At 40.3% G+C, this 16,777-nt stretch overlaps 1 protein-coding gene and 1 long non-coding RNA gene across 4 annotated transcripts in view; one reads left to right on the top strand and one right to left on the bottom strand.

Moving 5' to 3' along the window:
* The window catches only part of LOC149460136 (uncharacterized), a 58,212-nt gene extending 53,399 nt beyond the window's left edge, over positions 1-4,813 (bottom strand). For 2 of the 3 annotated variants that reach the window (XR_016313121.1, XR_016313120.1), the window contains exons 1-2: positions 4,696-4,813; positions 79-169 (exon numbers count right to left, since the gene is read on the bottom strand). This is a non-coding gene — a long non-coding RNA (uncharacterized LOC149460136). The remainder of the gene's footprint in view (positions 1-78; positions 170-4,695) is intronic. The other variant, XR_016313122.1, reaches the window with a different exon arrangement.
* DRGX (dorsal root ganglia homeobox) overlaps positions 1-15,378 on the top strand; it is a 140,835-nt gene extending 125,457 nt beyond the window's left edge. Inside the window, exon 6 of the mRNA XM_089680009.1 lies at positions 13,001-15,378. Within this exon, the coding sequence (XP_089536135.1) occupies positions 13,001-13,263 (263 nt within the window). The 3' untranslated portion in view covers positions 13,264-15,378. The remainder of the gene's footprint in view (positions 1-13,000) is intronic.
* Positions 15,379-16,777: the final 1,399 nt, after the last annotated feature.

Here is a 16,777-nt window from a genome sequence, read left to right as displayed (position 1 = left end):
TCGGGGCAAAGTTTCAGTACCACAAGCGGTAACCCGAGCTACACTCGGGCTTACCATGCGGCACTGTTCTTCTCTTACCTTGTCCTGCGCTCCCACGATGTCCCTCTTTCAGTGTCCCCTGTAATGTCCTCCGGCGGATGCCGGCATCTGTCTTCTGGGTTTCCGTCCTCTGCGACGTTGGGACGTACGGGAACGGAGCGGCGGGAAATTTGAAAATGACAAAAAGTGACATTCACTAAAATAAAATGGCATCCAAAAAGCGTCCCTTTAGGTCAAAATCGGTTTTAGACCAGCTAGAGAACAGCGATAGTAAATTAGAACTACTTGCAGAATTGAGTGATAATGATTCGTGGGGAAATTCGTCATCAGACACTGAAAACAATTTTGCGACCTTGCTCAGTGATGTGCGAACTTGGCGCTATATTTAAAAATTCTGTGTTTTTGGTTTGATTATATTATTGAATTAAATGTATTATATTATTATTATTTTTATTATTATTTATTAAATTATAATTTATGATTTTGTGCTTCAAATTTTAACATACCTGGGATTTTTACTAGACTCTTGTTCGGACAGATTTCAGTGAGTTATTCCTAAAAATGACAGGCCTACAATATAAAAAATACATATTTCCATGCAAAAAAATGTACCGCTTTGAGCACAGAAATATGGACATAATCAGACCGCTAGGGAGGTTAAAAAACATAACCTTTAGTATTTCACTAAATACCCTTTTGGTCAGATGACACATTCAGCATCTTTTCAGGAAACTCAGGAATTCCTAACAGGTTTTTTGTAAGTACTATTGGAAGTAATATCAGACTTCTGGAAATCTTGGCAGGGATTCTGTAAGTACCATTGGAAGTACTGGAAAGGATTCTTAGAGTAACATTAGAAGTACAGGTTGGGATTTTGGAAGTTCCTGGAAGCCATTGCAAAAGTGTCGTAACACAATTAAGAACATAGAATTTTTGATTTACCAGTGAAATAATTTTCTTCGCTTACAGTACAGGAAATGGTCTTCCCTTCTGTTTCATGCGATCAAACTTCCAACGTGTTTTGTCTGTAGGACGTCTTCAGAGATCAGAGAGATACCTGAAGACTTCCTACAGACAAAACACATTGCCACATTGTCACATCACTTCTGCCATTTGGAGAGTACTGCCATCTTGGAAGTAGCTGGTGGTGTGGAGAACATCTGCAAAGCTATTAAATGATATTATTCAATGTAAGGGCGCACACCCCAGAGGACAGAAATTAATAACCAAAGATGCATTGAGATCCTCTTATTGAATTAAGGCAATGCATAATCTGGTGAGTGCAATTTCACTAGGGGAGATTGGCATATGATTGGTAACCAATATATATTATTATTGTATTATATTATATTGTATTTGGTACACAGAAGGTGAATCCCAAGGCACTTGAACACTATAAATTATAGTAGTACTATGGGAACACTTCTTTCCCTTTTTTATGGGGTATATATGTATAGGAGGTACTTTATTGTGTATGGTTTATTGAGCACAAACACAGGCGGAATTGAGTATGATTTACTAAACACAAATACAAAAAGGAAGAATTGAGAATCCAATAAATTGCTTGTAATTATCCCAGTATGGTTTTCACTTAGTAAAAGGTTAGTTTTCATTTTATTTTTGTTATAGTATATATTTTAGAGTGCTTTCATTTTGGGTTTTCAGGTCAAGCATTGGCTGTTCAGGCATCCATATAAACACCTGAATATTTGCCCATTCAGTCTCAGCATTTCTACCGCTTTTATATATAACAGCTTCCTGCTGTCAATGGTTCCTAAGGAAGCAGTGGGTGCTGCCATTCACTGCATCCTTAGCAACGTCCACTGTCACCAGGTAATTGCTTACATGATGGGGATAGCAGTGGCATTACTGCCCAAATATGGTCACTTCAAAAGATTTTTAAAGCTCTGAGACAGGTTTATCAACAAAGATGAGTTAGATATTCAATCCCAACAGATAATCAGTAACTGATGAAAACTCTATATAATATATTAATTTAGATATATTGACCACCCAAATGTACTGTAAATACTATAATAAACATTCAAACCTAGCTGGTATTTTAAAAGGCTAGAGTATTCAAAACTCAGAGACATACAGTGAGGAACAGAAGTATTTGAACACCCTGCGATTTTGCAAGTTCTCACACTTAGAAATCATGGAGGGGTCTGAAATTCACATTGTAGGTGCATTCCCACTCTGAGAGACAGAATTTAAAAAAAAATTCAGGAAATCACATTTTATGATTTTTAAAGAATTTATTTGTCTTGCACTGCTGAACATAAGTATTTGAACACCTGAGAAAATCAGTGTTAATATTTGGTACAGAAGCCTTTGTTTGCAATTACAGAGGTCAAACGTTTCCTGTAGTTCTTGACCAGTTTTGCACACACTGCAACAGGGATTTTGGCCCACTCCTCCACACAGATCTCCTCTAGACCTGTCAGGTTTCGGGGCTGTTGCTGAGCAACACAGAGTTTCAGCTCCCTCCAAAGATGTTCTAATGGATTTAGGTCTGGAGACTGGCTAGGCCACTCCAGAACCTTGATATGCTTCTTACGGAGCCACTCCTTGGTTATCCTGGCTGTGTGTTTCGGGTCATTGTCATGTTGGAAGACCCAGCCACGACCCATCTTCAATGCTCTGACTGAGGGAAGTAGGTTGTTGCTCAAAATATCACAATAAATGGCCCCATTCATCCTCTCCTTAATACAGTGCAGTCGTCCTCTCCCCTTTGCAGAAAAGCACCCCCAAAGCATGATGTTACCACCCCCATGCTTCACAGTAGGGATGGTGTTCTTGGGATGCAACTCATCCTTCTTTTTCCTCCAAACACGTGTCAGGGCTCCAGGTATGACCAGAGATGTGTGGACTGACACAGGGAAACAGCAGGCTTCAAGTATGGTGTAATAATAATAAAATTTATTATTAGCTGCACATAATAAACAAACGCAGTGCAAACAAAACCAAACCTTAACTAATACTAATATGTGCAAGGCAGCAGGCAAAGGGTAGTCAGGTCACTCGCCAGGTTCTATTACGGGGGTTCAGATCAGAATAGGGATGTCCAGTAGAGTAGTCAAACGAGCCAGGGGTCAGAGCAGGAGAAGTCAGCAGAGGTCAGGATCAGGCAGGGCGGCAACAAGTCAGATAGGCAGAAGAACAGGAACACAGGATACAAGGTACAGGGACTCATGGGAAACAAACACCAAGGCACTGATCACAGGCCTGGTCCTGCTTAAATACACCTCCTGCAATCAGCCTCAGGTGATGGCTTGATTGCAGGAGTGAGATTCTGGCTGCTGAGAGCACCCGCTGGCCAGCCTTGGTACTTTAGCCCACAAAGCAGGTGAGTCCCACCACCATTGGCGAGTCCATTCCTGACAACACGAGTGAAGTTTAGACCAAAAAGTTCTACTTTGGTCTCATCTGACCACATGACTTTCTCCCATGCCTCCTCTGGATCATCCAGATGGTCATTGGCAAACATCAGACGGGCCTGGACATGTGATGACTTGAGCAGGGGAACCTTTCGTGCAATGCATGATTTGAAATCATGACGGCGTAGTGTTCTACCGACAGTAACCTTTGAAACTGTGGTCCCAGCTCTCTTCATGTCATTGACCAGCTCCTCCCTTGTAGTTCTGGGCTGATTCATCACCTTTCTTATCATCAGTATCAGTGATACCCCACGAGGTGAGATCTTGCATGGAGCCCCAGTCCGAGGGAGACTGACAGTTGTCTTTAGACTCTTCCATTTTCTAACAATTGCTCCAACAGTTGATCTATTTTCACCAAGCTGCTTGGCAATTGCCCCGTAGCCCTTTCCAGCCTTGTGGAGGTCCACAATTTTGTCTCTGGTGTCTTTTGAAAGCTCTTTGGTCTTGCCCATGGTAGTAGTTGGCGTCTGACTGACTGTGGGGTGGACAGGTGTCTTTAAAGCGCTCAGACAGGTGCTACTAAGTTAGATTAATGAGTGGAGTAGAGGTGGACTTTTTAAAGGCACAGTAACAGGTCTTTGAGAGCCAGAATTCTTGCTGTTTCTTAGGTGTTCAAATACTTATGTTCAGCAGTGCAAGACAAATAAATTCTTTAAAAATCATAAAATGTGATTTCCTGAATTTTTTTTTAAATTCTGTCTCTCAGAGTGGGAATGCACCTACAATGTGAATTTCAGACCCATACATGATTTCTAAGTGGGAGAACTTGCAAAATCGCAGGGTGTTCAAATACTTCTGTTCCTCACTGTAGTTACCATATTAAAAAATATTAAATCCTTGTACGTAGTTTTATTTAAATATAATAAAAACATAGAGGTTTTCAATAGCCCCTTACTATAAAATAACACTTAAAAATCTAATTTGAAACCCTGTGTGGACTTCTACACAGTGCATCATTTGAACTCGCTTTCCATACTCTAGGAGTCTATGGGAAGCTATTCAAGCAGATAACCTTCTCTGCGCACACAATAATAGACGGTTTTAACTTGTCCGTACTTTATTGGCACGTTGCAGATGACTGGTAAAACTATAACAAGAAAGATAACATACAATCACTATACGATAAACATCACAGATAAAATGACACTCAATATAGCTAAGATCTTCTTCTATACAATCCTAGCTACCTGTAACAGAGAAAAGGGACATCAATTACCTCCAATGCCGTCAGATGGAAAAAGATAGAATCTGGTTGCTTCTCTCATGTAGAGAATCATGGATTCCTATGAGGTGTTTTACTTCCTGTAGTTCAGTTCCTGTATTGTGGGAGAAGCGATGACTATTTACATCACATCCTGGCTAGCTAAAATAACACAGCTCTGAAGTTTAGCCAGTAGGTGGCATGAGAGAACAGATAACTAATCTGTAAATAAACATGACTACAATCAAATGCAAAACAACATAATAATTATACAGGTCAATCTTGATCTAGAAGTCCTCAGAAGAGAATGTATTCTGGGGACAGGGTACTCCCCATCTGGCGTTATCCAACGCCACTGACATCGTCATTGGGCACCAGCAATATCAAGTCTGATATTGGTCTGAGGAACAGTCTAACTTCGCCCTGTTTGGAAGTCTTAACTTCGACCTTCCTAACATGACCATCTTTGCTTAGGAACATCTGGGTGATAAGTCTCAAAGGCCAGTCATTCCTGCGTGTTTGGCAGTCTTTAACAAGTACCACATTGCCTTGTTTCAGGTCAGGTTTGGCAACTTGCCACTTTTTTCTGGGTTGTAGGATTTGAAGGTACTGTTACTTCCACCTATCCCAGAAGGTGTTAGCAAGGCATTGCACCCGTCTCCATTGGCATTTGAAGAGATCTTTTGTAGTAAACTCTCCATGTGGGGCACTGACCCTGCCAGTTTTCTGAGTAAGTAGAGTAGCCGGGATCAACAGCATTGGGTCCTTCGGATCGGTTGAAACTGGAACCAACGGTCTTGCATTTATAATGGCTGAGACTTTCAGCCATAAAGGTTATCAAGCACTCATGAGAGAGTCTAGCATTTCCCATTTGTAAGAAAATAGAGTCAAGAATCTTGCGGGCTACGCCTATCATCCTTTCCCAAACACCGCCCATGTGGGAAGAATGAGGAGGATTGAATGTCCAGGCACATCTTTGTTCATTGAGATATCTTTCCACGCTATTATTGTCAAGATTGGAAAGGATCTGAAGTTCTTTGACTGCTCCAACGAAACTAGTGCCTCTGTCGGAGCGGATGTGTTTAACAGGACCTCTGATGGCAATAAAACGCCTGAGAGCGTTGAAAAAGCTGGAAGTGTCCATCGATTCAATCCGCTCTATGTGAACAGCTCAAATGGTCAAACAAGTAACTATAACTGCCCAGCGTTTGCTGCTGGCATGGCCTCCTCTGGTTTGTCGAGTAGTAACAGACCAAGGACCAAACACATCAAGGCCCACATTTGTAAAGGGAGGATCAATAGTAAGTTTGTCAGATGGAAGGTCAGCCATCTTTTGGGTTTGTACAAGTCCATGAAGCTTGCGGCAGGTGACACAATTAAAGATACACCTGTTCACACCTCTTTTTGCTCCTACTACCCATAGTCCGGCAGCTCTCAAAGCTCCTTCAGCGAATAACCGGCCTTGGTGTTTTACAAGCAGAGCAGTGACATGATGGTGAGCTGGCAGAATCAGAGGGTGTTTCTCATTGTACTCTAAACTTGCTCTCTTTAGGCGACCCCCTATCCTTAACAGGCCATTGCTATCAAGAAATGGATCGAGTTTCCTTAGGACACTGTCTTTAGAGGTTGGCTTTTTGCTGTTAATACAGTCAATTTCCTTAACAAAGGTCTCTTGTTGCACAGTATGGATGATCAGATGTTTTGATTGCTCTAGATTGGCAACTGTGTAAGCACCTTTACAGTGGTGCCAGCCTTTGCAGTCAGTTTCTTTTTTAAAGGAATGAGCTATATGTGATAAGCAAGAGATGGCTCTAATAAGTGATCTCCATGTATAAAACCTGCTAAACCAATGAGATCTGAGTTGCTGGAGTAAAGTCACTGTGGCTAATGTAGACACTTGTGGACGGACCTCTGCATCCTCATTTGCATCTATCAAGCAGAAGGCGTCAGAATCAGAAGTGCTGTGTTCTGAGTTGTAAAGAAATACAGGGCCTGTGAACCACATTGTATCCTTTAGACGGTTGGCTAGAACGGCTCTGGTTGCTAAGTCTGCAGGATTGTGGTTGGTTGATACAAAGTGCCACTGTTTTGGATGTGTGGATCTCCTAATCTTCAACACCCTGTTACTGACATAGACATAGAAGCATCTGGTTTTGTTGTAGATGTACCTCAGGACTACGTTACTATCAGCGTAGAACTCAGTGTCTTTGATTTCTAGGCCCATCTCTCTAGTTATCATGTCAGTAAGCTCTACAGCTAATACTGCAGCACAAAGGTCTAGCCTAGATATTGTGTGTTCTGGGAGTGGGGCAAGTTTTGCTTTTCTCATAACAAAACCTATATGGTAATGTCCTGTGATGTCCTTAGTCTTAAGGTAAGCTACCGCGGCAATTGCCTTGACAGAAGCATCACAAAAAACACAAAGTCTTTGGCTTTGGACCTCTGTACTCGGCACAGGAGCATATGAGCGAGGAACCTGGAGGTTAGACAAGGCTGTTAAGGAATTTCTCCACTCTGACAACTGATCTCTTTTTTTCAGGGGGAAGTGGGTCATCCCAATTCACTGTCTCTTGAGTCAAGTCTCTTAGAAGTGCCTTACCTTCAATGGTAACTGGAGCTGCAAATCCCAGAGGATCATACAAACTGCTTATGGCTGACAGAAATCTTCTGCGAGTAAAGGGTTTTTTTTTCTTGACTAACATGGAAGGTGAAGGAGTCTGATTTTAAGTCCCAGAGCAGTCCAAGGCTACGTTGCATTGGGAGAGAATCAGAACTTAAGTCTAAGTCTTTGAGCTCACTGGAGCGATCTTGAGAGGGGAAGGCCTCCATCAATTTTATGCTGTTAGAAACGATCTTGTGAAGCCTCAAGTTAGAACAGGCTAGCATCTCCTGTTTTCTCTTGAGGAGACTAACAGCTGCTTCATTGGTAGGTAGAGATTTTAGGCAGTCATCTACATAGAAGTCCTGTTCTATTAAGTGTTTGACATCTGACCCGTAAGTTGACTCACCTTCATGAGCCGAACGTCTGACTCAGTAGATGGCAACCACAGGGCAAGTGCTATTCCCAAACATGTGGACTTTCATGCAGTATTCCACAATCTCGTTGGAAGGGTCATTGTCTCTGTACCAGAAAAATCTCAAAAAATTCCTATGTTCCTTTTTTTACCAGAAAACAGTGGAACATCTGCTGGATGTCCGCTATGAATGCAACATAGTCTTTGCGGAAATGGAGGAGTACTCCTATGAGTCTGTTGTTCAGATCTGGGTCTGAGAGAAGGACATCATTTAATGACACTCCTTTTTCTTTAGAGCTAAAGTCGAACACCACTCTAATCTGTCCTGGTTTCTTAGTGAGGTACACCCTGAATATGGGTAAATACCAACACTCCTCGTTGTCTTTAAGAGCAGGAGCTAACTCTGTGTGGTTGTTTTCAAATACCTTGCCCATGAAAGTAACGAAGTGGTCCTTCATTTCTGTTTTTTTCAGAAAATTGCGTTTGAGGGGGACAGAATGCTTAAGGACTTGTTCCCTGTTGTTAGGCAGACGTTGTCTATGGGGCCTAAACGGGAGAGGTGCAACCCAATCATTTGACTCTCCCTTGGCTATCTCTTTTTCCATCATTTGCAGGAAGAGTCTGTCTTCGAGAGACATGGCTAGGATGAAGTGCTGAGTTGTGGTTTTTGCTGTCACACTCAGTGCATGATACACTAACCTTGCAGTCTCTGGCGAAGTGTGACGTGGAAGAGCAGTACTTGAAGCAGATGTGGTTCTCTCTTAGGAAAGCTTTGCGATCTCCCTGAAGGATCTGCATTTCAGGAGAGGATGCGGCTTCCTGTGTAGAGGACACTGCTTGCTAGGATCTCTGACTTTGTCCTCTGGGCGAGTGAAGTTGGATGACTTGTTGGAAAGATCTGTAGGAGAAACGTTAGTCTTGTGTACTGTCACCGGCATCCTGTGTTGTTTGAGGCTAGGAGGCATGGCTTGTGGCAGTGTAAAATCAAAGCTGGGGTCATTCAAAATCTCCGCTTGCTCTGAAACAAAGTCTTTAAACACTTCAAATGGTGGGAATGGTAGCTGGAACCTTTTCTTATGCTTGGAACCATATTTTACCCACTTCAGTTGTAAGTCATAAGGAAGCTTCAAAACTAAGGGTTTAATCCTCCTGGCTGCATCCAAGGCGGCAAGGCCTGGCAGGTCTCCTTCAGCTTTGGCAAATAGTAGTTCCTCTAACAAGTCAGCTAGTTCTCTGAGTTTATGATAGCTCTTGCTTGGTTTTCTGGGAAAGTCAACAATCTCCTTAAACAGTGCATTTTCTATCACCTTTGTTGAGCCATAGCACTCTTCTAATCTGCTCCAGATCTTTTTGAGGCCAGTCCCTGGATTTTTTATGCTAATGTTCCTGATCCTACTAGCGTGTTCAGCAGAGTCTTTCCCAAGCCATTGGACTAGGAGGTCTATCTCCTCGGAGTGGGACACATTTAGATCCTTTAGAGCATTTTGAAAGGATGACAGCCAAGCTCTGTAATTTTATGACTTATCATTAAACTTTACAAGTCCCTTGGCGATTAGGTCACGTCTGGCAAAGAACTTAGCAAAGTCCATTACAGCTTGGTTAGCATTAGAGCATGATGGCAATTTGCTGCTGCAACGGGAGTGTGGTGTGCGATCGTACGTGTCGAGAGGTTCTGCTTTGGGTCGACCTGCCTCATACCGGTTTGGGGTAGAAGGGTTGTTCTGACACTGGTATGGAGGTTGAGAGTCATGGCGTGCACAGAAGTAGGCTTGATCTGTTACATTCTGACGAGAGTTCTCTCGTATGCAGCACTGAGGAATTTGGTTGTTTTTATGCTCTATTACTTGCAGTGTCTGGCTTGTTTCCCTGAGGATATTGTCTGTTTCCTGTGGGAAGGGAGTGTCACTGATTGGTCTGAAGTGTTGGTCCAAGTACTCTGAAGTGTGTTGCGCGGGATCTGGCTCTCTTGATTGGTACCAAGAACATTGCTGCGGTCGGTGCGTTCACTACTGAGGTTTATGGCTGCTTCTAGGTTTTCTGCTTCAACCATGGCAGCTGCAGCTTTCTTTTCTGCAGTGAGCTTTTCCAGCTTCACTTCTAGGTGTGCTTGTTTGAGGTTCAAAGAGGCTTCTAGGCATGCTTGTTCAAGCTTCAAAGAGGTTTCTAGGCCTGCTTTTTTCTAACTTCAACTGGCTTTCTTGTGCGGTGAAGGCAGCACGTGTCTTTGCTGCTTCAGCTTTTGGTGATGGCAGACGCATCACTGGCTGACACCGACTTGCCAGAACCGAAAACTTGTGATCTTGTTTTGCGTGAGGATGAGTGGCTGCGTGATATGGCTGATTAACTGTGTAGCAACTTGTGGGAGCCATATGCGTGTGGCTGCAGTCTCACTGTGTTGCTTGGCTGTATGGAAGTGACTGTAAAGTCGATTGCAGGCTCTCTGCAGACTGTAGGTCTTCTGTATAGCCAATCCTTTTCTCACTCTGCACTAGTTGGAGTTTTACTCTCTTGGTATCTGACTGGATACCAGAGAGAGGTTCTGTTGGCTCTGAGGAAGAGGCAAGTCCTCGAAATGCCTGTTGGAGGTCCAGGGTTCCTATTGTGAGATGCAATGCAATGTTTACTGGACAGTGCTGTTCTTTTTTTTTTTTGATGAGTGTCTTGAACTCGCTCCCCATACTCCCGGAGTCTATGGGAAGCTATTCAAGCAGATAACCTTCTCTGCACACACAATAATAAGATGGTTTTAACTTGTCTGAACTTTATTGGCACGTTGCAGATAAATGTTAAAACTATAACAAGAAAGATAACATACAATTGCTATACGATAAGCATCACAGATAAAATGACACTCAATATAGCTAAGATCCTCTTCTATACAATCCTAGCTACCTGTAACAGAGAAAAAGAGACATTAATTACCTCCGATGCCATCAGATGGAAAAAGATAGAATCTGGTTGCTTCTCTCATATAGAGCATCATGGATTCCTATGAGGTGTTTTACTTCCTCTAGTTCACTTCCTATATTGTGGGATGACCATTTACATCATATCCTGGCTAGCTAAAATAACACAGCTCTGAAGTTTAGCCAGTAGGTGGCATGAGAGAACAGATAGCTAATCTGTAAATAAACATGACTACAATCAAATGCAAAACAACATAATAATTATACAGGTCAATCTTGATCTAGAAGTCCTCAGAAGAGAATGTATTCTGGGGACAGGACAATGAGCTATTGACTTACTCGTCCTTTGTGAGTATATTACTTATCATCTTTATATCAATAAAAATGTGTTTTAAGGTAATGCACTAGGCCGGTGCACCCTCTGTTTGTTCTTTTTAGATCCATGAAATATGAACATATCATAATCTTTTATAGTGTGTACTTGTCTCAGTCCAAAGCACTAAACTTTAATTTCTGTCTGCAGTTTTGTTTCTCTGTTATGTGTATGAGTATCTTCTGAAAAAGTTTTCCTGACACCAAGAGAAAAAAAGATGATGGGGTGGGAGCTCCAGCACACAGCATGTAATTGACAGCCTCTGTTTCTGTGAGCTGTGTGGAGAGGGTGTGTCCCTTCCCTCCAATCAGCTCTCAGAGCTCTTCTCACTGAGCTCTGAAGGGTGTACCTTCAGCTCCCCACTACCCTGCTTTCTAAATGCTCAGACAAGCTGTATAAATTCTGTACTTTAAACAACTGTAGAGAACAGATGGCCGCAGATAAACAGGTACAACATGCAGTATGCAGGAGGATTTGTTTCATCTCTCTATATAACCTGAGGCTAGCCTCTTCACTGGTTATATGTAAGGGTTTTACCACCACTTTAAATGATTATGACCTAATTTTTATCTGTCAATATTGTCTGCTGATGAGATCTACACATTTATTGATTCTCCACATTCATATATTATTACATACTGTATGTTATGCAGTGATGTACAAACTGTATTGCACTTTTAAATCAATCCTGGTCATGGTAAAGCTTACAATCACACAAGAGTACACTTATTATGGGGTTAAGTTTGTGTTAAAGCCAGTTAACCTATTAATAACCTATTAATAATATTTTGTGAAGAGCACAGATGAACTCAGTGTTTGGTCCGAATGTAAATGATTTTAAATCACTGCTCCTGGCTGAATGGGATTTTTAACCATTTTTTTTTCTGCATTGCTGCATGTTCCCCAGGACAGTGCTCACCCCTATGTGCTATGTTTTGACACTCCCTTGCCTAGAGGGAATTTTTAATATGAAAAATTCAACTCACATTGGTTTCAATGTATAATCAGGTTTGTCATCCGAACTTCTTTGAACTTTGCTTGAACCAAACCCAAGACAGTTCGGCTGATCCCTGGAGAGGAGACAGGAGAACCTGCAAACAGGAACAACATACAGATATCTTCTGTAACATACAGCAATGTGAAAAATTAAAGTGCAGTAAACCGTACCTAAAAAGAGAAAAAAAATACCTTGCAAGGTAATGTCATAATGTGCTAGTATGCATCGCATACTAACACATTATGAAGGACTTACCTTAAAACAAAGCCCTCCAGCAGTACACTGTCACTGCTGCAGAGGCTTCCATCTTCAACCAGTCTTCCTTCCGAGTTCACAAGCTCTGGCTGTCTGACTGGCCGAGTCGAGATGACGTCACTCCCACGCATGTGCAACAGGTATGAGCACAGCTCTCAAAAAGAGCAAATATCTCTGAAGCGGTGCACAATGTTTATTTTACCTACAGGCAAGCTTTATTATAAGCTTACCTGTAGGTAAACATCTACAAAAAGAGTTTACTACCACTTTCACTACACTCTATATAAATTGTTGACTTTTTCAACATATTTGAACAGGCAAACATTGAGCTTGATTCATATAGTGCTTACAGATAATATAATACAGGTATATAATAATACAGAATACATATTACAGTATATAATACAGGTAATATACTTAATACAGTACTTTATACATGTAATATAACACATTAAACTGAAATTGTGTATTAATTTATTTTTATGATCTAAATTAACAAATATTCAGATTTATCATGTGGAAAAAGTACACTCTACATATTTGCCACAACTTCTTCTATTAAAAAAATACATTTAAAAGATTACTTCGGCCAAATGTAAGGGCTACAGCATTTTGTACATGCATTAATTTTTAATATGATGATATTGCATAAGTATTAAATAATGATTATCACTACATGAAAGCATAAAGTTACCTAAATAATAGGTGTAATAAGCATGTATCATTTTGATAAAAGCAAAGTGAGAAGATGCTAATCTTTCATATACTCCTTCAGGTGGCCCTCTTTGCTCCTGCTGTGTGTCCGATCCCCTGGCTCTCTCTTTTCTACCTCCTTATAACTGCCAGAGTCACCGCACGGCAAGTGTTGCAGCTCTTCGAATGAAGGCAAGAGAGCATTCTGAGGCTGTACTCCAATCAGCACAACTCATTTCCTCACCAGTTAATGGCACCGGTAGCTCAACAACAGCCACGCATGAGGATGGCCAAGAAAGAAGCCCTCAGGTGCAAGAACTGAATGACACAGAAAAAAATGTATAATGAACTGCCCATGCCAAAGGCTGTTTGCATTAAAAAGAAAGGGCATGGAGCTTTCTTCCTCTTCCTGGAGCAGAACCAGATGTGTTTGATCCTAGACTGTAAAAATCCTTACTAAATATATATCTATGCCTATATTTGTAATGCTACTGTGAAGATCTGTAAGTTTGTTTCAGTAGCACCGTTGGGCTAAGGCCTAAAGAACATTTAATGACTTGCACATTTGAACCTTCCACAGTAAAAGCTTAAAGAAGTGTTTATGTGGATATATTATTTGTCTATATCAAAAGAACATGGAAATACGTAAAGCTGAACTCCTGGCAAACTGTTAAATATATAGTTAAAGTATAACTAAAGGCAAAAGTTTTTTCTTTCAAGGAAGGGTTATAACCCCTATTTTATTTTATTTTTTTGCCATCTGTGTTTCATAGGGGAGATTTCCATTCACTTCCTCTCCCATAGCCACAACAGGAAGTGAGAGGAAATCCCTCCAAAGTGAGGGAATCCTGGTGTGTTACCAGAACTATTGCCCCCTTTGGAACTTTTACCTTCTATTGGTGTTTTGATGCCAATCCAAAATTGGTGATTGCCTTTTACTTTCTCTTTCAATGGTAATGGTAAACAGGACAAATAGAGAGACTGAATCTCCAAAGGCAGCAATAAAATCTGACAAGCATTGTAATCCCTCCACTCCATCCAAGACAAAAAGCTGCCAAAAGATTTGTATTTCTGTCCATCCAGATCTGAAATTAACACAGCTCTAGTACACAGCTGGGTAACCGCCCTGGCCCAGCTTGTGACAGAGGAGAAGTCTCAACAGACTGATAAGTTCTGTTCTCTCCTCATCAGCATGTTCTTTGTCAGCACATGTGAATAAAGCACACTTAATTAATATTGACTGAAGGATGGTAAAAGCAGGCAAACGAGTTACGTTTTCACCTCCCCCGACTGCATATCCGAACAAGGAGACGCAGCCACACAAGGCTGTAGGTGTGCCATGATCACAGCAAAAATTAAATACCATGTCACATTTGTGGGTGGCATTGTTGCTGAACGTAACCCATTCAAGTGAATAGGACAGTGCCATAACCACTCTGATACAGTGTGCATTGCAGCGGGTGTGGTGCGTCTGCATTTCTACGGTTAAAATAGGCAATAAGGAGATAAAATATTACCACAGATCACTTTTTGGAGGGGTGTCTAGACAAGCTATTAGTTTGAGTGCTGCTGTAAAAGGAAGAAACAAAAAATAAATTAACGTTATGTATTTATACTAGCTGTATTAAAAAAAAAAAAAAACTTTTTAATACTTAGGCAATCTCATCCATTGGTGTTTTTAATACATCTGCCTGGAGTTCAGCTTACACTTTTCCACAAATAGACTGGCACAATTCTTTACTGGTTATCATAGCACAGGGTGTGTTTTTCCTGCAGGAATTAACATATGAACTATTAATGCCTCTATTTGGGTATTTTTTGATGGTTATAGCTATTGGCTCTGTTTATACGCACTATTTTGTGTGTTTTGATTTCTTATTTATCCAAAACTAATTTTTCTTTCCAGTAGAAACTGCAGCTTTTTTTTTCCTGCCAGAGAGTTTGAGAATTGCCATCTATGATTTAGTGGCCCAAATGCAAGGTAATTTTTTTTTTTTACTAATTGTACACACTAGGGGGAGCTGTTAGCTTGAGCAGAAACTTAGAGCTCTAATCATCAAAGGTTACTTTGAAGAATTTATTTATTCATTCTCTAATTAAACAATAAAAACCTCTTTTCACCTAAGAATTGCAATCATAATGAAAAGAAAATTCTCTTTCAAAACACCATGTTTTTTGGGAAACCTGTCTTGTTGCTTTGTTAATATTTAGTCCTTAAATGGTACTTTTTTTTCTCTAATCTTAATGCTTAGTTCTGCAGCGACTTCTTTTTGCATAATTAACCTAAAACCAGTATCCACTGCATATATCCCTGCTATCAGACCTTTTTATGAGACGATTCATCCTGTTTTAACTCTGTTTTCAGATTCTAAAAATATATCTTTTTATCTTTTAAATACATTTATTGTTTGGCACCATACAATATAACATCTCTCATTAAAAAATGACCCCTGTAAATAATTGTGTGGGATAGTGATTTGTGCATGTTTACCTAACTGCATTGTTGTGATATATGATCATTTTGATCATTTTGTTCTTCGAATGGTTCTGTGTACCAGATTTTTTTGTTTCCTTGTGTCCACTCAAATGCTGGTAACACTTTAACTGAGGAAATGTTCAGTCCAATTCGGAAAGATAACCACATCTAAGTAGCAAATACATTGTTTTATGAAATACAGTACCTTAAAGTGGTTTTAAACTCCAAACCAAAAATGTAGTATATTGCAGCTTATGAAATATTAGATGTGGTGGCTGCATTAGTTTTTCTTTTTAATGCTTTATTCCCTCTGTTTTCACCTGGTGATCCGGCCAATAATACACCTTCTGTATAAAAGTACTTACACTCTGGAATAAACGAGCAACAGAGACACCAGCAGTGTTAGTCTCAGGAGATGTTAAATGCACTAGCAGATTTATATACACTACACAAATTGAAGCCAAACTCCAACCAACACTTTTTAAGCAGTTAAAACAAATAGATTTATTTTCTTTTTGAGATTAAGGTTTTACATAAATGAATAAAAGTTGACCATCGTAACCCCTGTCAGTGTTAAATGGGTTGTCTCAACCCTCTAATTGCTACATCTGCAGGACCCCCTCAGGTTATTTTTGCCATTTGTGTCCCAATGTAATTTCCATTTCAAATCCTGTCCTGGAAAAGCAACAGGAAGTGAGAACAAACCTCCCCAGTGTAATGCCCTGCACACGATGAGAATACTGGATGAATGCTAGTCTCATATCGAAAGTGAAGAGGTTGCTAAAGTTGCAAAAATTCTTGTATGACAGAGAGACAATTTGGAAGTGATGTCATGTATTTTTATTGTATTTTTGGATGAAAATTGTACTGATTAAATGAAAACCGTGCGGTCTGGTATCGTATGAGCAAAATTTTCATGCTTGCCCCTTCAAATAATTTCGGACAAAAGCTGTGTTCCAACAATCAGATTATTGTACGATTGCTTAGAAAGTGGTATTTTTCATATGATTTTCTGATCGTGCTTAAGGGGAATCCCCTTCTAGACAACTGTCACCAGACCAGATGTCCTGACTGGAAGACCTAACCTCATCTCTTGTCCTGTTGCTTACAATAAACAGAACAGTGATTGGATTGTAGGACATTCGGCTGCACCACATCTCTACATAAACTTTTCAGAAATGTAAACAAAGCAGCTTATCAGGGCTTTTAAAGTAGCAACATTAAACAGTAATTTTTGTTAAAAATTTACTATATTTATTCAATTTCATACATAATTAAACAAATGTAATATAGTTTGATATCCATCTATATAAATATAAGAAGGTATCACATAAAAAGACCCTTGATATGTGACACATTAGATATTTGAGATATTTTTGTCTA

This window comes from Staurois parvus, unplaced genomic scaffold (genome assembly GCF_062004578.1).
Source record: "Staurois parvus isolate SC_StPar_1 unplaced genomic scaffold, SC_StPar_1.0 ptg000234l, whole genome shotgun sequence".
Lineage (NCBI taxonomy): Eukaryota > Metazoa > Chordata > Amphibia > Anura > Ranidae > Staurois > Staurois parvus.
Note: the sequence above shows the minus strand (reverse complement) of the source record. Positions and strands in the feature narration are given on the sequence as shown.